Genomic DNA, 22,805 nt, shown 5'->3' with positions numbered 1-22,805 from the left:
GTGATGATCCAAAGATTATCCAAATGATACAATACCCATACACTCACAGGTCATGGTGGTTCAATGTACAATCTAGTTCATAGCTTGTAGCATATCTAGAATGGGTTGCAAGGTAGGTAGAAAAGAAAAGGACATCACCCAAAAATTCCTAGACTGGAGGCTGGAGATAGTAGGTAATAAGATTTGGGGTGATCTCCTTTTGAAGGGATGAATGGCAATTGTACATGGATTAATAGTATTATGTTGGACCAAAGCATTTTTGAAAGTGTAAGTTTGGAGAAAAATATTGTTATCCATTTTGTTTTCACAAATGGTTGGTCTCTAGTAGATATTTATTGTTTTCTTTTCCTCCCTCCCTCCCTTCCTTTCTTGTCTTCCTCTCATTCTCCCTCCCTCTCTCTCTCTCTTCTTCCCCACACCCCACTCAGCATTCATTCTACCTTGTTTTATTCAGTCCAGGTGAAATGTTGCTGTAGGGTTTCTATTCTCAATGCAGGGGTAAAGGGAAGATAGGATGGTGGGTAATCACCCCACAAGGGAGTGAAAATTGGTCCTTCTGGGGGACAAAAATCACAAAAAACTTTCACAAAAATTACAATAGTTTGTGGCCCTCTAAAGCTCAGCCCTACCTGAGGAATCTTACTCTTTAATATTTAATTTCTGTTACTGGGTTTTCTTGGGTTTCACATGAGCAACAATGAGGAAAATACACAAAATGTATGCAAGATCAACACTACAAAACCATGGCAAATAGATGGCTATGACTGGAAGACTTTCAATCTATTGCTCATTCTTGCAGAAGTGACCAGCTTGTGCCTTTTGGCTGCCATTGACTGCCTTTATATTTGATCCTCAGTGGCTCTGTGTGTTGTTTGGGCTTTGAGAATTAAAGAAAAATGGCTTTTATTTAATTCTACAAAAGTTATTCAATCTATCATTAATTATGTCAAGTACTGAAAAGAAAAATGTTGATGATACCTGAATGAATATCCAAGAGCTAGTTAAAAGTTTTCTCATATCAAGCAACACTTAAAAGTTAATTTCACTAAAAATAATTTTTAAGAAATTAATTTAAAACTTCATTTGTTTTACTTCTGCTGAAAAAATGTTTTGAATAGTATTTTAAAATTTGATTACACTGCTAATATCATCAGTTACATAAATTGCTAATTTACATATGTACTCTGATACCTTACAGTGTAAATAGGTTACATTTAAAGTTGCTCAGCAAATAGTTAAATGTTCATAGCTTTTACAAATTGTTAAACTTTTAAACATTTTATTTAGTCACTATAAACCCTATATTGAATAAAATATCTTCTTATGTATAAAGTGCAAATGTACATAATTTTTAAATAGATATACAGTATATCTGTGATATTCAAATTTCATGGGGGGTAGCAATTAGGACAAAAATGTCTAAATAGGCTTCTTGGGGGGTGATAATAAAAAATAGATAAACTGCTCTAGGAGCTTTTCCCACTCCTAGCCAAATGGAGGATATATGATACATTCTAGAATTATTTGGAATTAATGATATACTGTGGGAATTCTTCCATTGTAGTAGTGGCCTCCAAGCTGACAAAAAACATGAACCAGGGTCTATCCCCATTTCCCCTGGCACTCCCTCTTCCTAGCTCTGGCCACTCCCCAGTTGTCTGGAACTGGACTTGATCTCTTCCTCCCTGCCTCACATGCCTTCAGTCCTTACACTTGGGTAGTGAGAAAAAGTCCATCACTTGCCCTGTCAAAGTCTAAGCCTTGTAGGAAAGGAGAAGAGGTAGGGAGCCCTGCAAACCTAGTGGTCTGCAGAGGGAAGTTAAGTGGGAAGGTCAGAGTTCTTCATGACTATGATTCACCCTTATCTCTATCAAGCACTTTGAACTCAATTTTTATTAGAATCATAGTCCCCAAGTTCCTTGCCACCCCTCACCATCACCCCCCCCACCCATTCCATTTTCAGATGGACATCACCTGGAAGTCTGAGAGGGCCCTGGACGTGGTACCCACCCACTAGAGAGTCCTTCCTAGGTCTAAGCTGCCTCTGGCCTTGTCTACCTCTCCCAGGTACTATCCACCCAGAAGGGACCATGGCCTATGGAATTAATGGAAGAATCTTTGTTTCCAGTGAAGAACAACCTCGGCAGCAAAAGCAGGTCTCAATTCATGACCACAGGCAAGGAACTACCTTGCTCCAGGTGCAGCTTTTTCTTTTTTAGATCCTGTTCCCTAAGCAGCAAACCTTGTTCCTTTACTGCTTACAGAGTCTACAGGAGGGGAAAGGCAGCTGTTACTAGAGCCTCATTGTTTGCAAGACTCTGTCCCAGATAAGGAATCTGGTAATGCGGCAATTAGATGATGAGAGCTTCCTGGAAAGAAAGGTCCAGGGAAATACTCCCCAAAACAGGGCAAAGGTGGATCTCTGATTGCCTGCAGGCCGCATGCCTTAGTGGGCACTAGAGCTGGGAGGACTACACGAAGGGACTTTGGCACTTGCCTCCATCCTCGGTGATTTCACTGTCCAAATGGATAACCCAACCAATACCCCATCTTCCCAGGCCATTGACCCCTCATGTATAGGAACCATCACCTTCTCTCCCGTTTAACCACCTACTCCTTGGACCTTCTCATCACCCAGAGTTATCTCTGCTCTCTTCTTAAATATAATCATCCCATTGTCTGACCATCTGACTAGTGCCCCAGTTTATCCTTCCAGTTCTCTCAACATTCCTTCCCAGACACCTAGAACATGGCACGTAGCAGGCACTTAGTATATTCACTTAATGTTCTGCCTTATTCATAGGCTTCAGAGACTCCTGTCCACAAACCCCTACACTGTCTCCCAGTCTGTCACACAATCTCCTCATCTTCCTCACCAAGCCTGCCTGGGTCCCACGGTCCATCTCTTCCACCATTCTGTGAACCTACTATATGTCAGACACTGTGGATACAGTAACGAAGATTCAGACTCACACACTCACTGCCCTTGGTCTTGTCCTTATTCCACAACCAAACAACAGAATGAAAACCTTGGAATAAACTAACACTCATCTTGATTCCTACAAGATTACTGAGCACCTTGCCACGGGGAAGGGGTCTCCCAAAAACCATGGGCTCCATGCTCTACTGGGGCCTCTCCACTGCCTAACATCCTTCCACAGTCCCCTCTCCAAGTCCCTTCTGTACAGTCCCTTCCCACAGGTCCTCCCCACCCACCTCCTCAGGGACTGGGCTGCACGAGTCAGCCTTCAACATCTCCCTGTCTTTTGGCTCCTGCCTGCTCAAGTCTCTCTCTCTTTTCCCAAGAAAATCCCTACTTGTTCCCGTATCTCCCTTTAGCTACCTCCCTCTCCCTCCTTCTTGTCTCACCCAAATTTCTCAAAAGGAGAGTCTATACTTGATGTTCAATCTCTATTTTTCTTCTCCAGACTTGCCCACCTCAGGGCTCTTCTTCAAAGTGTGTCCTCTATGCCTATAATCCCCATGACTCTTCACACCACTGCAATCCTGCCTGCTCTATAGGCTAGAGATGGGGCCCAACCTATCCTAGAGAAACATGCTAATTTTGCTCTAATTTTACTCTATTTGACAGTGTCACCTAAAGCTAAGCACAGATTGAGGTGGAAACTTTCCCAATTCATTTTAAAATGTGATACCAAAATGTGACAGCCCACCAAAAAAAGCAATAAACTCAGAAATGGCAAATAGATTTAATGTAGAGTGTCAATTTCAATTGATTGATAGTGGCTGCCTAGAGTGCTGTGTTGAGTAGGTTTCTGAGGATGCACCCTGGCTCGAAGAGAAAGACTGCTGGGATTAGGAATATCTGAAAACACAAGTAAAAGAAAATCAAAAAGTCAATTGATATCCACCAAAAAAGAAGGAATAAAATGCCAAAAGTAGTGTTTTCTCACACTCTCCATGTGGTCCTCCAACCTTGGCCTTCCTATAACCACCCAGCTCCTCATCCCATTCCCCCGAGGCCCGGCTTCCCCCAAGTCTAAATAGATACCTGAAATCTCACTTGTAGGAGAAACCACAGGCACCAGAGCTGCCACTGGTGCTGGCACCGGCTCCACCAAGGCCCGCGAAGAGCCCAAACGTGAGAGTGGCTGTCAGGCTGGTGCTAGCACCAAAGCTGCCACTGGCACTGGCACCAGCGCTGGCACCACCACTCTCCTGGGCTTTGGCTTTAGCTTCAGCTCCCGTCTGGATCCGGGCTTTGGCCCAGGGTCCAATATCAGCTTCGTCCCAGTTGCAGGGCCCAGCAGCATTCTCAGAGCCGAGCCCAATGCCCATCCGAGCTCTAATCTCAGCCCTTGCCTTGGCTTCAGCTGCAGCCTCAGCCGCAGCCTTCATATCTGCTTCCACTGCCTCTCGGTACTGAGCTGCCCATTCCTTGGGATCCTTCTTTTGTACCTGAAACAGGAATAACAACCATCTGAAGGATCATAATCTGAACACTGAGCGCCTACAGGATGCAAATTATAGTAATACAATAAATACTACTAGTAATTATACACCTAATATTCCATCCCTGCTCTGACACTTAACTATCTCTGCGACCTTGGACATAACACCTGACAACCTCTCTGAGCCTGAGTTTTCTCATCTGCAGTAAGGCAATGACATGTTAGTTTTAAGGATTAAACTATTCAGATAGAGTGTTTGCACATTAATACAGGCTTCAGAATGTTCATGCATGAGCTGCAGGCTGCTCTGCACACAGCCTACCCTAAACAGTGGCACCCCATGCTCTTGATGTGCCAGGCTTGGACAGCTCTCCAATTACCTTGCAGGCAAACTTGAGGACTTTCATCTTGCTGGTCTCATAGTAAGAGCGCAGGCCCCAGAAGAACTCATACTCAGGCGGATTGCTATTAGGGACTCTGGCATAGTCCAGGTACCTTGAAAAGAGAGGTTCAAAGCCTTTATGTCTGTAAGACCACTCGTGGCCCACTCATGCATTTAGGTGGAAAACTCCCCCACTAAATACTGCAGCTTTTCTTCCTATATTCAGCCCTATCCCACTGGTCCTGCCCAGCAGCCACGTGGAGGTGCAGGGGGCACGTGTAGGGCATTTGTTCATAGGAAGGCCACGAGTTTTGTGCCCCTTGTCACAATAACCCAGGTTCCTGTTGGGTGTGTTGTAAACAGAGGAGCCATTTCTTCAGGCCCCCTGCTCTGAGCACACCTCACCATGGGGCTTGTCCATGGCCTGGCTGAACCCTGGGACAGTCCACCCTAGAAAATGACTGTACAGGAAGAAACAGTCAACCAAGAGCAGTGGACTCCATGCATACTCTCGACCATCTGTATGTGAGCCCACAGGTGTGTGCTGGTACACTTGTATGAGTGCACACATGTTCTCCAAGGACCAAGAATAGGGTGGGCCCTGGCCAGAAAAGTCAGGAGGTCTGGGCTTCAAGTCCAAATGAATCCTTTACCAGCCAGAGCCATGCTCAGGCTTCCACTCTCCGAGCCCTAGGCTCCTCAACTGATACAGGGGATGAGATGACAGCAGCTATTCTGCAGGGTAGTTATGAAAATGAAATGAGATGTACTAGTCAAGACCCCAGCACAGTACGTGGCTGCTTAAAGCTACCATTCTATGGCATTTCTTTATGGAGATTAATTTCTATGAAGCCCTAGCTAGCATAGTAAAAAAGAACCAAGGTATTGGGGCCAGGATCTAAATACAACTCTTCCGTTTGCTACCTGTATAATAACCCTGAGCAAATTACTTCACCTCTCTGAGCTTCAGTTTCCTCATGCGTACAATACTGGTGATGACAATCCCTCCCTTGAAGAATTGTTCCAAAGGCATATGTGAGAGTACAAGTAGGTCAGGAAATGTGTGCTTCTGTTCTCTGCCACTACCTCAGGAATAAACTACCACCTGCATACGCACACATATGCACATGCACGTGCACCACAGCTTTATTACTCAGTTCTAAGACAGGCAAAATGCATGGAACACAGGAACACTAGACACTTACTTCTGCTTCACAAACTCATCAGTAATGAGCTTCTTCACATCCCCAAAAAGCGAATGATGTATCCTGACAGCAGAAAATGATAAAATACATACATACATACATAATTACATACATAGATAAATATAATTGGGGCTGTTGCACTTCCCAGATGTGGGCAGAGACATTTCCAACATGGAAAAGAGGCTTCCAACCTAAGATGGAAGCTCCACAGAAGCCCAAGAGTCAGTGAGACAGACAGCAGAGTTCAGGACCATTTCCCCATCCACCCAGGTCAGAACCCTGGACCCTCTACCCAGTCCAGCAACCCTGCCCACTCCACCAGATCACCAGGCTGATGCAATCCTGGGACCATCTTCTCTTGCCAAAGGACAACACAGACAGCAAGCACTGACAGAGCCCAATCATACCCAGGGCGCAGCCCCAACTTGCGCAGCACCTCCCAGATGACAGCTGCAAGGGGAGGCAAAAGGAAACAGGGATAGAAAATGAACATGTGGAATTCCGACCATGACCCCCCATTCAGCTGCCAGCCCAGCCACTCACCCTCGCTGGACCTATTTCCGTTCATGAAGATGATGCTAAGAAGCACCATGAGGAGACCCAGCTTTGGTGAGTCCTTGGTCCTAGGGGAATAATGGGACAGAGAGAAGGTTTACATCCAGGAGCTATCTGCAAAAAACACACCAGCCAGCTCACTAGGCTAGCTTCTCCCAGATTCTTCACATATGAGAGAATTCTGCCCAGTCTATGCTTCAAGCTCTATGTGACCCTGGGCAAGGCACTTAGACTCTCCTATTCATAAAATGGGAAAATCACATTCTCCTCTCCCCAGGTTGCTGAGAGGATAGAATTGTACTTGTACTTGTCAACCCAGTACAACCCGGACACCCAGCCAATGTGAGTCCTTTCTTGCTCTCCCAGACCCCTCAGCTCCAAGAGAATTCTACGCACAGCCCCACTGATGCTCCTGGCCTTCAAACATCATGAGCCACTCATACCAGGAAGCCCTCCTGTGAGAACCATTCTACCAAGGCCAACAGGAAGAGATAAACAATGACAGGTCTGCTTTCCTGGGAAGCTTCGGGAGAAACAAAAAGCCTGACAGTAGGAGTGCCCTGCCCCAGGCTTCTACACCCTACAGTAAATCATAATCAGGTATCACTATTGTGTGCAGGGCTCCAACTACGTGCAGGAGCTGGAATAGGGGTTTTTAGGCTCTGTCTTTCCTGACTTCCTAAGGGGATGTGGGGAGAGGACAGGGATGGAGTAGTACCATGGGCAAAAGCAGAAGCCTCCCTCCCACCCCAGCCCTTTCCCAGCTTACGTTCCCAGTATGCCTGCATCAGTGGGCTCTAAGGTGCTGAGAAGAATGTACAAGTGGTCATTCTTATCAATTTCCTTTAATTGGATCCCAAATACCTGCAGATGTGGAAAACAGCTTGTGAGATCACAGAATTCAGCTTTCTGGGCATCCCACAGCTCCCCCTGTGACTAGGGGGGTGTGCGTGTGTGTGTGAGTGTGTGAGTGTGTGTGTGTGTGTGTGTGTGTGTGTGAGAGAGAGAGAGAAACATCAGTGAGATAATGCCCTTAAATCACTTAGCTGAGTGGCCAGCACACGGCAAACAGGCAACAAATGCATTATTTTTAATCAACATCATCTTTGTGATTAGTGGGAATCTAGGCAGCCAGAGAGTTGGGAATGAAAGGGAGAAAGAACATCTGAAATACATTATAGGACATGTCCAGCAGTGGACAGAAGTCAGGACTAAGCTGGGTGGCTTGGGTCCTAGCTGTGATTTTACCACTGACTTACTGTGTGACCTCAAGCTAGTCTATGCCCCTTGCTAGGCCACTGTCTGCCCATCTGCACAGTGATGGGGCTGGATTAGTCTCTGTGGTACCCCCCAGTAAAGACATGTACACCTTTGTTTGATTCAAGGCTACCCCATTGCACCCATCCCCCAGGTCTGCCCCTTCACCTTCTCCAAGGAATAGCCTGCTCGTTCAATGATTTCAGGGTACACATCAGTGTATTCTTTGATGATGTCCTTCAGCATGTCTGCAAGGGGAGAGTGTTGCGAGCACCTGGGCAGAAGTAAGGCCGGGTGGCCCCCATACCCAAACTAAAGACCCTTCACCAACCCTGCTGTGGGTGGCATAAACACGTTCTAAGCTAATGAACAGAGATACTACTACTGCTAAATTAGAACTTTAGGAGGACATAAGTGGGAGCAGGAGAGCAAGAAATGCCCTCAGCACATGGGGGAGAGGGCAATGGAGAACAGAGCTGGGGGAAGGGAGGGTTAGTAGAACTCTACCTGAGCGTTTGATGGGAATCTTCGTCTGGTCTTTAACCAACAGGTACTTCACCAAATCATTGGCCTGGGAGAGGAGGAAAAGATGGAATGATCAAAACATGCTTGCAGAAGACTTGAGAGGATGGCAGAGAAGAGGGCAGGCAAAGCAGTGAATAACGCTGAGTGGAGAGGACAGGTTTCTTACCCTCCCTTGCAAAAGGGCTACATCCCGAGGTGGTGGTGTTTCAGGCTCTTGGGATGACTGGAGCTTGGCAGCTCTGCGGCGAGCCTTCCCCCTACGGGCCTTAGGTGACCTCAGAGAAAGCAAAGCTCTCCGGGCCCAAGCAGCCAACCGAGTCCTTGATGCCCTGCGGGCCCAAAAGGCTATGGGGCCCCTTGAAGCCCTGCGGGCCATTGAGGCCATTAGGGCCTTTGAGATCCTTCGGCCGCCCGTGGTTCCAGAAGCCTGACTCTGATCACTGCTGCCATCCTCTTCCCCATTCAGATGCTTCACCTGCATCAATGGAGAGCAAGCACAACATTGCCAGATGATGCAGATGGTCCTTTTTCCTCATCTTCTCTCTTCCTGAAGTCCCCTCTAATCCCACTCTTGTAGTAACTGCCTGAGTCTTGGATTTGTCTTTCACTGTTTTCCAAGCAGGAGTTTCATCTTCCCACCAGGCCAGGAGCAACACAAGGATGGGGCCTGAGGCTTCTCCTCCTCCTGTGTGCACCACTGGCTCTGCTTATACCATCTGGACATGTCACTCCACCTCTCTGGGACTCAGCTTCCTTCTCTACAAAACTAGATTACTTTCAGGATTTAATGAGATAACCTGTGTGAATGTGCCTAGCTCAAGGCCTGACATATGGTAGCTACTATGTAAATATAAACTGCATTTCATTCAGATTGCAGCTGTTCGTATTCCTGTCTCATGTGCCCACTAGTCTGTGAGCTTTCTGAAAACAGGAATTATATCACATTTCTCTTAGTGTCCCGCCACAGCCTTGATGAGCTGAGGGAACTTTCTAAAGGTTTATAGAACCATGAACCAACTGAGAGAAACAGAAAGGCAAGGGTCTTACCTTTCGGGCTTTCTTGGCCTTGACCTTGGGCCGAGTATCCTGATTCTCCTGAGCCTGTGCAGCTGCACCCTCAGGCTCAGGTTCATCTGCCAGAGCCTGAGAGGCAGCAGCCTCAGTCTCCAGGGTCTTTGTATTGACCTTCGTATCAGCCCCACAGCTGACCTTTTTGGTCTCAGTAGCAGGCATTGTCACAGCCTGAGGGTCAGTATTCTGCATCTTGGTGTCAGCTGCTGGATTCTTCGTTTCAGCTGCCAGAACCTGGGTATCAGTCAGCTTAGTGGTAGCTGAGGCCTGAGTGGCAGATACCTCCTGAGCCTCTGTGGCCTTTGAGACCTCTGTGGTCTTTGAAACTCCTGCAGCATTTGAGACCTTCATGGCCTTTGAGACCTCTGGTGCCTTTGAGGCCTTCGGTGCCTCTGAGACCTCCAAGTTCTGGGTCACTGTCAATAGGGTCTGCATCTTCAAGCCACGGTCCTCTTCTGAAGCTTCAGCCTGCAAGAGAAAGCAGGGAAGCTCACAGACCTTCTCCCCACCCCCAACTAGGCAAATGGCCCCAAAATTCCAGGGCCTCACTTCTCTGACCTACACTAACTCCTACTTGCAGTGTGCTCTGACCACCTCAGCCCAACAAGGCCTCCCTTTCCTCTGAGCAGAAGAGGGGCGGGCCTACCCTCCCTCCCGCCTTCCTTCCTCCCTCCTTCCTTCCTCCCTCCTTCCTTCCCTCCTCCCTCCCTCTACTTGGGGGAGGGAGGCGGCAACGAAGCAGGTAGGTAGATGGAGAAGGGCTGGGATGGGAGGGGAGGTGCCAAGAGATTTGGGGCAGCAACAGGGGCTGGAGAGCAAATGCAGCTAGGGAGAGGGCAGAAGAAGGGCTTACCTGGAAGTGGGTTGGACCCGTACCACTCTCGCTTGTGTCAGACATGTCTCAAGTTGGCCTGGCAAGAGCTGAGCCTGAAGGAGAGAAGGCCTGGGTTAAGAGGCGAGCTCACTTAACGTCCTCTCTCCCGCTCGGCCTGGAGGCTGATACCCACCTTCCCTAGGGTCCCAATCCCAAACCCTCTCCCCACCCCCCAAGGCCCCCGTTCTCAAATTCAGTAATCCAGAGCGCCTAGATCTCAATTCTCTGCAGCCGTACCCTCCCCTACTCCAGGAAGATGTGCCAGCGCGGCAGCTCTGAGGACCCCGCCCCTTTTCCCAGTGCACACCCCCCCAGCCGCAAGTCGACAGTGCGCATGCGCATCCGTTGCAGGGCCCATCTCAGCCCCGCCCGCTTTCCCAGCAGAAGCTTTCTTTGATGTCCACCGTGCACATGCGCATTTGGCAGCTGGCTTGTCTCCAAGCTGGCCTTTCACTACACGCCCCTTTCCAGAGATCCATAGTGCGCATGCGTAAATAGAGGCTCAAGCCAGTACTTTTTTCCAACACGCCCCTCTCCAAGTTCGTAGTACCATTCGGTCCCGCCCCCTCCGCAACAAGCCTCTCTCTCAAATTGTCGCAGCGTCTGGGGGTCCAGGCCCCTCCCCTGCTGACATCCAGCCCAAGTCCACTGCACCGTCCGGTCCCGCCCTTTTTCATAATACGCCCCCCTCCAAACAGGAGCCAAGCGCATCTTGGTTCCGCCCCTTCCCTAATACACCCCCCTCCTCAAATCAGTATTGAGCTAGTGATTCCATCTTGGGCCCAGCCAAACAGGGTCCTGTCCCCTCCCTTCCCGGCCGGATGGATCCGGTATGATCCGGTCCTTAGAGCAGGATTTCTCCAGATCCCAGAGGGTGGGGCCGACCCCTCCCGGGCTCGGATCCAGAGCTGGGCCCCCCTGCTCACCTCGTCCTTCTACTACTCCTGAGTGCGTCCACTCCCTCTGAGCCCCTCATAAACTCAGACTGCCCTCCCCCCTCCAGGCCGGAAGTGGTCCCGCCCCTTTCCGCCTCCCTAGGGGGCCTCCGTCCCAGCCAGTCTGCCCTTCCCCCCCGCCCGCTCCTCATTCCTTATCCCCCACTCCGTACCACTCCGTATTCCCTCTGCCTTGTTCCCTGCTCCCTATTTCTCCATCGCCGTTCCTATTTACCCCACAGAATTCCGGATTCCCATTCCTTACATCCTCCTTCATGCTACCATTGCACCCCCTCCCCCAGTATTCCTTAACCCTTCTCTACATCCCCTGTTTTCTTCTCTTAATTTCCACTTCCTCTTAGTATTCCCCTTCCCCCTCATATTCTCCATCCACCACTCAACACGCCCGGTTCCCAGTTTTTCTCCCCCTCTTCCTCAACTAGCCTCTGCTCTCCAGTCCATACAGCCTACTACTCTCTCGGTCGTCTTCGTTGCCTACATCCCACTCCGAGTAACCTCTCCCCTAGCTGCAGTGGTGCAGTAAAAATTGACCACCTGCCTGGCTCTAGGTTCGAGGGGACTGGAACCACTGTCTGGAAACCCCAATCTCAACGTCCCTCACCTTGTCCTCTAGCGAGTCCGGAATTCGTCTGCCCTCTCTCAGTCCCTCTCGAAGTCTCAGCCTTCTGGACTAGAGCTGCAGCCAGCCCAGCCCAGCCCAGCCCAGCCCCTTTCCGCAGCCCCCTGCCACCCCCCTTCTCCTTCCTCGGGGGTGGGGCAATGGGGCCCCGCTCAGGGCTGTCTGACGCCGAAGCCCGTGTTTATGCCACTGTACCAGGCTTGGTCTGAAGCCATTCCAAACCAAAACTACCGCCTCAAAGCGATTCATTCATTGAATATGTATATATATATATATATATATATATATATATATATATATATATATATATATTGCTTATTGCAAAAGTAACATGTTGTAGTTGTGAAATTTCAAATTATGCAGAAATATGTAACATACCAATGAAAGGCCACCCTTATCTCATGCCCCAGAAATAACCAGTACTAACGTTCTGATATACATTCTTCCAGATTTGTTTCTATTTATATACTAATTATTTGGGTTTTCTCCCCACAAATGGTACACTATACCTACTGTTCTGTGACCAGGGTTTGTTTTATTTTTTCCCAGTTATATATTCTAAACAGCTTTCCATAGTGCACATTTTTCTTAACTGCTCCATAATCTTTTCTCTGTAAATGTCCCATAATGTATTTAACCAGTCCAGGATACATAGACATTTAGATTGTTTTCATTTTTTATTTACTATTACAAGCAGTGCTGACTCCATTTTGATACAAAACTTGTCAACTTTAAAAAGATACACAGAATAACATTTCCACCAGCAATGTCTCTTGCATGTTTATGTGTTGCATATACTACAAATATTTTTCATGTTATTTAGGATAATATTTGCTATACAAAAAGGATTAATTATTATGTAGTGAAATGTATCAGGTTTTCCTTTACCATGACTAGATTCTGCTTCATGCTTAGAGATGCTTTCCACACTCCTGTTATAATAATCACTGCTTTTATTCCAAGCAGTTTTATGGTTTTATTATTTACATTTAAATGTTTGATCACTCCAACATTTATTTTGTATAAAGATTAATTATTTTCCAAAAATATAGCCTCATCCCTACACCATGTGCAAATTAATCCATCTTTTCCCCCACTAATTTGAAATGGCACCTTTACCACATAATAAATTCACATAAGTATCAATAATTGGGTCTATTCAAGAGAACAAAATAAGATGTATAAAAAATTGAAAGTAAACAACATTATCATTAATTACAGAGTATATGAATGCAGACCTGGACAACCTGAGAGCATCAATTAATGTTGTTAGAAACCATAATAAAAGTCAACACAGTGGTCAGTTATAGAATTAATATTCAATATGTTTCCTATATCAAAAGTAATTCAAATGGTTATGTCTTCTGCTTTATGAAGTCACCTTTTCCTCTATTAAGCAAATAAAATATGAATCCCTATGTTCTATGGACAATTCAACATACACATGCACACATACACACATACTTCACAGATATTCATGGTGGGCTTCTGTTCGCCTGACTTTTTCTCTAAATTGTTGCTCCCTCCAAGTTTGTGACATCAGCTCACCACTTTCTTACCTCCTAGGTTCTCTCCCCCCATCTACAGGGCTTTATTTCACACTAGACACAGCCCTTCTTTTCTTCCAGTTCTAGTACCCCAAATTCCCATCCCTTTCAAATCATGGCAAGCCTTGAATGCCAAGATAAAGACTTTGGTCTTGATAACACTGAGATAACACTGAGAGATTATTGAAGGGTTCTAGGCTTGGATGCAACATAGATTTGTGTTCTAGAAAGAACACCACTCTAGCTGCCTAACCCATTAGGAGTATGAATTAGATGTCTTCCTGGAAAAAGGGAGGGTAGTCATCCAGGTAAACAATGATTGTGGTTAGGCCTAGAGTGGTAGCAGTGGAGGTCATGAGAAGTGATTGAATTCAGAAGATATTAAAGAAATAAAAAGCAAGGCTTTATGAATAGTTGGATGTAGGGAAAGGGGTGAGGAGGAGGGAAGTGTCAAAGACAACTTTTGGGAATCTAATTTGAGAGATCAAATGTGTAGATGGTAACCCCTTTCACTAACATATGGAATACTAACGGCTCTTCCCTGGGCCTGGGAAGAATAAAAACCTTAGAAGAGACGGGGCCCAGGGAAGAGCCCTGGAGGCCAACAGCAACCTCAGCATAGGTGAAGGAAAAGGAGCCCAGGAGAGAGACAGATAAGTAATGACCAAGGAGACAGAGCGAAAAGCAGGAGAAAGTAATGCCACAAAACCAAAGGAAGAGAATATTTCAAAAGGTAGGAGGAGTCAATAGTGTTGAATACTACCCAGAGGTCAAGAAAAGTCCTGAAAAATGTCTAGGGATTGTAGCAGTCAGGTAGTGGTCTGGTCTCTGGTGACCACGGAGGGGATAGTTTCACACTTGTGGCATAGGTCGATAACTGTTTACTCCAGTATACATTCTCCTCTCCTTCCCTATTAATAGAAAATCTGATTTTTACCTGGACACGTAGCCTCCTGGAATAAAGGCCATGAGGACAAGGGTCACACCCTAAGGATAGTGGAGGAGTAAACTGAGAAGAATCGGGATCTCTAACAATTTCATAGGACCACCATACAAACTTTGGACTGCCTAACTCTGGATTTCTTTTAGGTGAGATAAATACATGTATGTCTGATTGAAGCCACTGTTTGGGAGTCTATGCCATGCAGAAGTTTTATTACTGCAGTGAGTTGAGATGTGAATTGCAGGTGAGGTATTCCTGACAATGAGCATAAACTACTCTTTCAAGAAATGTCTGACTCTGATTTTGAGACTCTCCCAAAATCTAGCCCTGACTAGTTTTCCAGGCTTTTTCTTGCTATTTTTCTGAGTACTGTGTATATTCCAAACAAACACTTCACTATTACCAGATGTGCCCTGCCTTCTCTTAGGAGCCATTGCTCATACGATTTCTTCCCTATGGAACGCCCTCTGTTATATCTACCCTCTGTTACAACCTCCATCATTTTAAATTCCACAACATTTTAAGTCCTGGTTGTGGCCTTTGGGATCCTGGGATAACTTTAAAAGAATATAGAGTCAGATCCTTAGGAGATATTGGACTCAAGGGACTCAGGCAAAATCTCAGTCCATGTCCATCAGAGAGACATTCCCAGAGACTTTCAAAGCCAAACTTCCCCAGTGCCTCTCAATGCCAAACACCTTCATAGCATAATACCATAATCATTCATCTTATGATCTGGGGATCAGAGGACAGGATGAAACCTTAACAGGAGAGAAAAAAATAAATTCACTTACAATCTTCATCATTTGACTAGAGAGATTTCCTCCCACCTTCTCTCTTTGTAAACTCTTGGAATCTTTTGAACTTCAGCATCTGCCCATAAACTCTGATGAACCTAGGTCACTGTGTCCCAGACCGGTTTCCAGCATTCATAAATCAGCAGGAAAATACCTGAAATCATATAGATTCTACATATTAACTAGGAACAAAGATGAAAAGCTGAGTTATCACCAAGCAGCTCTGTTCAGGTGATAAGGAAAGGCAGGCTAAAGACTGCTTACTGCAGAATGTCAGGGGATGAAACTGCCTAGTACCGGGACATCCAAGATTTCAGACACCTAAAGCTTACATGAGAAGCCCAGAATATCCTCACCACCAGTCCTCTCCTAACACATTTCCCTTCCCCCAAACTATATAAAAATCAGTACCTCTGAATGTTGGAAAATTCTGAAGGCTGGGAGTAAGTGGCAAAGATTTCCTTCCAAGGCTACCTATCACTTCTTTAGTCATCTAAGTTGTACAGCACAGCCTAGCAACCAACTTAATATTGGACATCAGACTTTCCTGTTCTTCACGTTTCCTAAGCCTTTCCCATCACTGGAAAAGCTTCCTAACCAACCCTTCTCCTGGACCCCACTCCCTATCGCTGTTGGGTTCTTTCTGTTCCCAATACTCAGAGAAAGCAGCTCCCCTCCTTTCCATTTCCAGGCTCATGTGCCCTCTCCCTTGAGCTGCTGGTGAATTCTTATTGTTTTCTTCTTTTTATGTACAGGGCAATTTAATTCATTTTGTATCACTCTAAGCCCTGAGAGCTATTCTTTCCACAGCCAAAATGACTACATTTTATTAAACCAAAGGCAAATTTCCCATAGACGAGGAAACCGGCTACCCACTTTTGAACTAACACTCCTTCTCCCCTGCTCTTTGCACATTGAGTCCTTCATCAACACATACCTGTGAGGCAGGTTCGGGCCTCACATGCAGACATTGAGCATCAACTATATATTATGCACCTCTACAGAGGTGGCTCTTTCTCTTGAGGGGCTTACATTTCTACTGTTTGAGCATTAGCCTCCTTTTATGGCGGACAAACTGGGGGTGAGGGAGGTAACTTGCCCATGACAGAGCAACTAATGAATGGCAGAGAGAGGACTTGAACCCAGGCCAGTACGATGCCGAATACCAGAACCTCCACTACTATGCTCAAGTACTGCCAATGTTTTAAGTCCCATAATATCCTTTCCAACCCTCTTCATAAACATATGCAAGGCACATTACAGTGTGATTTTCCTCCGTGGAGGCAAGTCTAATTGGATATCCACATACCCATTCTGATATTGTCATAAAGTGTCATAGGATATATAACTATTTTGTTGTAAGATCAACATGAAGTTTTTAAGATCTTATTTTTATTAAAGTAATGCACATACATGGCAACAAATCAAACAGTAAGAAGGAGCACATGATAAAAACCAATGGTCCCCTGCCTTGACTCTCCCCATCTCCATCCCACCCCTTCAAAGCAACCTTTTAACAGTTCTTGGGCTTCCCTGGTGGTGCAGTGGCTGGGAATCTGCCTGCCAGTGCAGGGGACGCAGGTTCGAGCCCTGGTCCGGGAGGATCCCACATGCTGCGGAGTGGCTAGGCCCATGCACCACAACTACTGAGCCCACGTGCCGCAACTACTGAAGCCCGTGCGCCTAGAGCCCGTGCTCCACTATGAGAGAAGCCACCACAATGAGAAGCCCACACACTGCAAAGAAGAGTAGCCCCTGCTCTCCGCAACTGGAGAAGGCCCGTGCACAGCAACGAAGACCCAACGCAGCCAAAAATAAAATAAATAAATTTATAAAAAACAAACAAAAAAAACCCAGTTCTTGCACTTAGTTCTGCTGGTGGCTCCCTTTACAACTCTAGATAACATGTATATACTTTGTCTCTTGGTTTATAAAATTTAGACAATATCCTGTTGACTCTCAAGTATGACAATGAGGGCTTTGTTTCTGTACACTGCCTCACTTTCCCTCCACTCCCCTGCAATGTTTAACGCTGATATTCCTTTGTTGTTCCTAGTTAACTTTGTAACTTGAAAAAATACATATACTCAAACCTCTATTCCTTATTCCATCCATTTTTGACAGGTAATTTTGACTACCCACTTTTTAGGACAAGGATATTAGAGCCACCACCCTCCCTCTGCCCATTGAAGGACCCACATTGTCAGTTTGATCTTTCCTTCACATTGTCTAGGTTATTAACATTTACATTCTGTCCTGCAGCCACAACCAGCTCTTCCCTGCTTTGTCTTCATGTTGACTGTAAAACCTGAAAACCAGTCATGATTTACATTATCATGACTATGTAAATATTTTTCAAAACCCAGCCAAATAGTGAGCCAGGAATACAGTTCCTTCTCTACAAGTCCTATGTCACAATCTTTCGGCCTCTCCAAAGAGAATGTTTCTACTATCAAGGTCAAAGGGAGTCCCTCTTATATTCCATCAGCTTCTTATAATCATGTTATGTTTTATTTTGCTTTGTAGTTAGACCATGATTTTTTCGAACAGGTACACACACACACACACACACACACACACACACACACACACACGGATTCTCTAATAGCCTTTCTTTATTCCTTGAATTATTTGCCTTTATTGTATTCATTCTTTCAACAAACATTTATTATCTACAATGTGCCAGGCACTGTTCTAGAAGCTGAGGATACAGCAGTGAAACAGATCCTTGTCCCCATGGAGGTGATATTCTAGTGAGGAAGAAAGAGAAAATGATCAGATAAATAAGTAAAATATATAACAAGTTTAAGTGTTATCAGTGCTATAGAGAAAAATAAATCAGGGTAAAAAGGATAGGGAATGCCAGTGAGAGTGGGAGGTTATTGAAGTTTTAAATAGGTTGGTCAGAGAAAGACTCACTGAAAAGGTAGCATGTGAACAAAGACTTGCATGAAGTGAGAGAGCTAGCCAAGTGGATGCCTGGGGAAAGAACATTCCAAATAGAAAGAACAGTCAGTGCAAAGGCCCTAGAGCAGGACTGTGCCTGGCATTGTTTGTCTCGTGCCTGCCATTTTTGAAGAACATAAAAGTCAGTGTTGCTAGACTAGTGGAGGAAGGCAAGGAGGGAAGTAATAGAAAATGAAGTCAGATAGGTAATGGGGGCCTGATCTTATAGGGCCCTGTAAGCCAAGCCACAGTGGAATCCACAGGAGGGTTTTTAGCAGAGGTGGGAGAGTATCTGACTTGGGTTTTAAAAGGATCCCTCTGGCTGTTGTGAAAATATACTGGTGAAGGGGGCAGGGATGACAAATTAGGAAGCTGAAGACCAGTGAGGAGGCTGTTGTAGTAATTGCTTGGGTTGGATCCACTATTACCTGGGTTCACTGTTCTGGGCACCTGTTCTGGAAATCCTTCTTCAGCTTTGGAAAATTAACTTCTAACAAGTTTTTGACAAATTGTCCTTTATTTTTTCTGTTCTCTCTGGCTAGGACTCCTGTTATTCAGATGTTGAACCTGCTGGATTAATCTTCATCTCTTAAATTTTCTCTCCTACTTTGTGTTTCTTTGTTTTTTGGCCCTGCATCCTGGGAAATTTCCTCAATTTTATTTCCCAGTCCTTCTGTTGATTTTCTTTTAATTTCAGCAACTTATTTTCCATCCCTAAGGAGTCTTTCTTTTCTCTGATTGTTCCTGTTCTGTGGCATTTACATCTTGTTTTTTTCATGTTTTACCTTCTTGAAATTTGCTGAGGATATTATCATTTCTTTTCTGAAATTCTCTTTCCTTTCCAAAATTCCCCAATTTCTCTGGGGTCAGTTGTTCTATTTTCTTATTTTAGTCTTTTGCTTTCATGCTGCAGGTTCCCTTAATTTGCCTGAAGACCCTTGGTTATCCATCCCAGGTAAGGGAAAAGGACTGGTAGCTGATGTGGGTTTCTCTGTTGTTGTATAAGCAGAGCTGTTTTTTTCTAGCTAGGGCTCTCTCCCATGAGGAAATTCTGACAGGAAACCTCGTGTGGACTTGGGGGAGGTTGCAACTGACAGGCCATGGGTCACCAAATACAAGAATGAGGAGGCTTTGTTATGCGGTACCAAATGCCATAGGACAAGTCTGAATGTTCCCTACGCAGTTTGTAAAATGTCGTTAGAGATTTTGCCTGAAGGTAAGTGCTGGGGCTGCATGTGCTCTATGTGGATGGAAAGGGCAGAGGGATAGGGATTCTGACTGATGCTGATGTCCCGTGTGCACACCTTCAAGTAATTTTCTTTCTCAGCTCCAGTTCTCACTCCTGCCCTCCACAGTTCCTGTAGACACAGTCCAGAGCATCTCTGGGTTCCCACAGGCAGACTGACGCCCATCAACTGAGCATCTCCCCACCCCTCCCCCACCTAGGTCTCCAGAGGGACAGGGAGCTTCCCATACTTTCGAGATCAATCAGGCCTCATCCAGCTCTAGTCCTAGCAGCTAATGTTTACTGAATGCTTACCATGTGCCAAGCATTCTGAAAGTACAAGCTTTTTTAATCTTCATAACAACTTTATGAAATAGGTACTATTATTACTCTCTTTTTATAGGTAAGGAAACTGAGGCTGCAGAGCAATTAATTAAATTTCACAATATTACACTCTCAGTAAGTGGCAGAACTGAGACAAACCCAGATGGTCTGAGTCCAGTAGTTCTACTTTGAACCACTATCTTATTTTCTCAGTCCTACCCTAGCCTATCTTGGCCTCTGAATATTCTGCAGATTGTAAGACTCATATCTGTAAGAGTCAATTTTTATGGGACCCTAAGTAAATCCTTCCTGTCTCAAGGCTAAAATCCATGCCAGAAAGGACCAGGATTGGGGCCTTGCTCCACCAACCCCTCTCTCATATCAGCTACCTTTTTAAGATGATCAGTGCTAAGTGACCTTTCTCTGGCCTCAGTTACTGTGCTCCTGTGGATGTTTATAGGAAAGAAAAACCCCACCCTGGGCCAACACAGCAAACAGACAGACCCAGAACTCTAGTATGTTTAGTTTCCATTCATCTTACAGCTGGATGATGGGAAAAAGGGAGGCATGGAACTGGCCCCTCTCCAGGCAAGATGCCAACCCCAGCTCTTGGACAATCCTGGCTTGTGTGGATTCAATGCCACATTCAGAGTCTTCCCCACCCTTCAGGATAGTCCCTCCCTCCCAAGAGAAGGGATACCTGAAGGCTTAAAAGAGCACAAGTTTGGAGATTGGGCTCAGACCTTCTGGATGTGAACAACAGCCCCGGGCCAGAGGTGGCATCTTGTCTAAGTGGAGATGCCTCATCTGTATCAGCTTTTTGCTGACCATTCTCCTGGAACTGACATGCCAGGGACCTTCTGGGACCTCCTCATCAAGCACAAAGGTTAGATCTGGGATGAGGGAACAGAGCCCCAGGATTTGCAAGGAAATTAGCTCCTTGGGGGCAACAGTGGAAGGTTATTTGGTCTGCTTTCTCAGTCCTAGGAAACTAGGGCCAGAGGAAAGAGTTACTATTTTCTGAGCATATGTCAGGTGCTCCACCAGGGATTTTAGAGTTATTATTTCATTTAGTCCTTACAGCATCCCTGTAACCTAAGCTCTACTATTATAGCTAAGTAGATAGCTAAGCTATCTACTGTTATAGAAGAGGAAACTGAGGCTCAGAGATTGACACAGTTAAGAGGTGGCAGAACCAGAATTTGATTCTAGGTCCAGCTGATCCCAAATGCCTTCATTTCCCTCTGCCCCACACTGAGAATGAGCTAGACGTGTGGGTAGATGAAGGGATCATGGCTTCAGGAAAGGTCAGGAAGAAGATCGATATGTTACTTACTGTGCGGCCTCAGGCTCTGGGCCCAGTTAACACATCTGTAAAATATGAACAATAATATGATGTAGCCCATAGAGCCGATGTGAGGATTAAATAAGATCATGGATGCCAAATGCTTATCATGCTTTCAGTGTCTGATTGTACTTATCAGGTGCAATTCTTTTTTTTTTTTTCCCCTCTTTTGGCCCCGCCTTGCAACATGGGAGATCTTAGTTCCCCAACCAGATCAAACCTGTGCCCTGTGCAGTGGAAGTGCAGAGTCTTAACCACTGGACATCCAGGGAAGTCCCCAGGTGCAATCCTTTACACTTGAGTTCCTAAAAAGGGAATAGATATAGATATAGTTATAGACACATATATCACAGTGTCTTGCACAGAGTAGAGCTCAATGAATGACAGCCACTCTGTTATATTCTAAAGGCTTGCTACCCGAAGTAAAATTCATAGACCAGCAGCATCAACATCACCTGGGAGTTTGTTACAAAGTCAGAATCTCAGTCCCCACCCCTGACTTGTTAAATCAGAATCTGCATTTTAACAAGATGTCCAGGAAATTCATGTGCACATTAAAGTTGGAGAAGCACTTGTCCAGAGGTCCCTTGATTTGTGATCCTCTGTGAGCCTTTGGGTCTGAGACTTGGTAAAGCTCACTGAAATATTAGGCAGATCCACAAAATGAATGACAGAGGCTGTTTTCCCTCTCTGGGCCTCAGTTTCTCCACTTGTACCTTGAGGCCTGTCCAGGAGTCCTGGGTACTAGTACATGTAGGCCAAGGATAGAGTCTACCTAACCCACCTCCCTGTCTTCCCTCAGCTGTTGATGAAAATCTATTCAATGCATTCTACTGTGGTTTCCCGCTACGCCCACACCTTGGTCACCTCTGTCTTGTTCAGTCCGCATGCCAAGGCTCATGAAGTCATCTTTGACCTGGATCTGCCTCGCCTCACCTTTATCTCCAATTTCACCATGTAAGTCTGCTTCCAAACTCACTGTTTTATTCATTCTTTTGTTCATTCTTTCAGCAGAGCATAGTGATAGAGAGCATGCACTCTTGAGTTTGAATTCTGATTCTGCCAGCTATGGGACTCAGGACAAATCATGTCACTTATCAGAGTCTCATTTTACACATCTGTAAAATGGGGATAAAGTTAGAACCCACCAGGCTTCCCTGGTGGTGTAGTGGTTAAGAATCTGCCTGCCAATGCAGGGGACCACGGGTTTGAGCCTTGGTCTGGGAAGATCCCACATACCACGGAGCAGCTAAGTCCGTGCGCCACAACTGCTAAGCCTGCGCTCTGGAGCCCACGAGCCACAACTACTGAAGCCCGCATGCCACAACTACTGAAGCCCGTGCACCTGGAACCCATGCTCTGCAACAAGGGAGACCACCGCAATGAGGAGCCCGCGCACTGCAATGAAGAGTAGCCCTGCTCGCCGCAACTACAGAAAGCCCGCACCCAGCAACGAAGACACAGTGCAGCCAAAAATAAATAAATAAATAAAATAAAATAAAATAAATTAGAACCCACCTGAAAGGATTAAATGAGCTAATATATGTGAAAATATATGCTAAAATTAGTGGCGGGCAGATAATATTTCCTTGATAATATTTGCTTGATTATTTTTTTAACAAACATTTCCTGATGCTGACTGTGTGACTTACACTGGGCTGGGTATTACGGAAAAAGGAAGATGAATTGCACATGGTCCTGCTCCCAAAGAGTTCACAGTCTAATGGGGGAAATAAAAATGAAAGCAGATAATTTTAATAAAGTATGCTGGGAAGAAAGAGAAGCGTGAATGCGGGATGGTGGGAATGGCGAGGCCTACCAG

At 45.7% G+C, this 22,805-nt stretch overlaps 2 protein-coding genes and 1 non-coding gene across 6 annotated transcripts; 1 reads left to right on the top strand and 2 right to left on the bottom strand.

Annotated features, from left to right (window-relative positions):
• Positions 1-3,691: 3,691 nt before the first annotated feature.
• Positions 3,692-11,921, bottom strand: MAGED2 (MAGE family member D2). Of its 4 annotated transcripts, none has more exons than XM_033849488.2 (13): positions 11,839-11,921; positions 10,261-10,334; positions 9,384-9,875; positions 8,503-8,811; positions 8,319-8,382; positions 7,980-8,059; positions 7,324-7,418; positions 6,543-6,622; positions 6,407-6,449; positions 6,000-6,062; positions 4,793-4,907; positions 4,013-4,419; positions 3,692-3,826 (listed from the first exon to the last, which is right to left on the bottom strand). In XM_033849488.2, the coding sequence occupies exons 2-12, from the start codon at positions 10,303-10,305 to the stop codon at positions 4,021-4,023; spliced, it is 1,785 nt and encodes a 594-aa protein (XP_033705379.1). In that variant the 5' UTR covers positions 10,306-10,334; positions 11,839-11,921; the 3' UTR covers positions 3,692-3,826; positions 4,013-4,020. The 4 variants fall into 4 exon arrangements, with proteins under 4 accessions (XP_033705379.1, XP_033705378.1, XP_033705380.1 ...); XM_033849487.2 differs by lacking the exon at positions 11,839-11,921 and adding an exon at positions 11,208-11,271; XM_033849489.2 differs by lacking the exon at positions 11,839-11,921 and adding an exon at positions 10,519-10,542.
• LOC117310490 (small nucleolar RNA SNORA11) lies at positions 5,069-5,197 on the bottom strand. The gene has a single exon (XR_004524634.1). It is a non-coding gene; the product is annotated as a small nucleolar RNA SNORA11 (small nucleolar RNA).
• A 2,458-nt stretch (positions 11,922-14,379) lies between the features above and the next one.
• On the top strand, positions 14,380-22,552 carry LOC117310379 (inter-alpha-trypsin inhibitor heavy chain H6-like). The gene is made up of 4 exons (XM_033849930.2): positions 14,380-14,590; positions 19,003-19,044; positions 21,786-21,940; positions 22,180-22,552. Exons 1-4 carry the CDS (start codon positions 14,546-14,548, stop codon positions 22,193-22,195), a joined length of 258 nt encoding a protein of 85 aa, XP_033705821.1. The 5' UTR covers positions 14,380-14,545; the 3' UTR covers positions 22,196-22,552.
• The last annotated feature ends 253 nt before the right edge of the window (positions 22,553-22,805 follow it).

This window comes from Tursiops truncatus, chromosome X, assembly GCF_011762595.2.
Source record: "Tursiops truncatus isolate mTurTru1 chromosome X, mTurTru1.mat.Y, whole genome shotgun sequence".
NCBI classification, from domain to species: domain Eukaryota; kingdom Metazoa; phylum Chordata; class Mammalia; order Artiodactyla; family Delphinidae; genus Tursiops; species Tursiops truncatus.
Note: the sequence above shows the minus strand (reverse complement) of the source record. Positions and strands in the feature narration are given on the sequence as shown.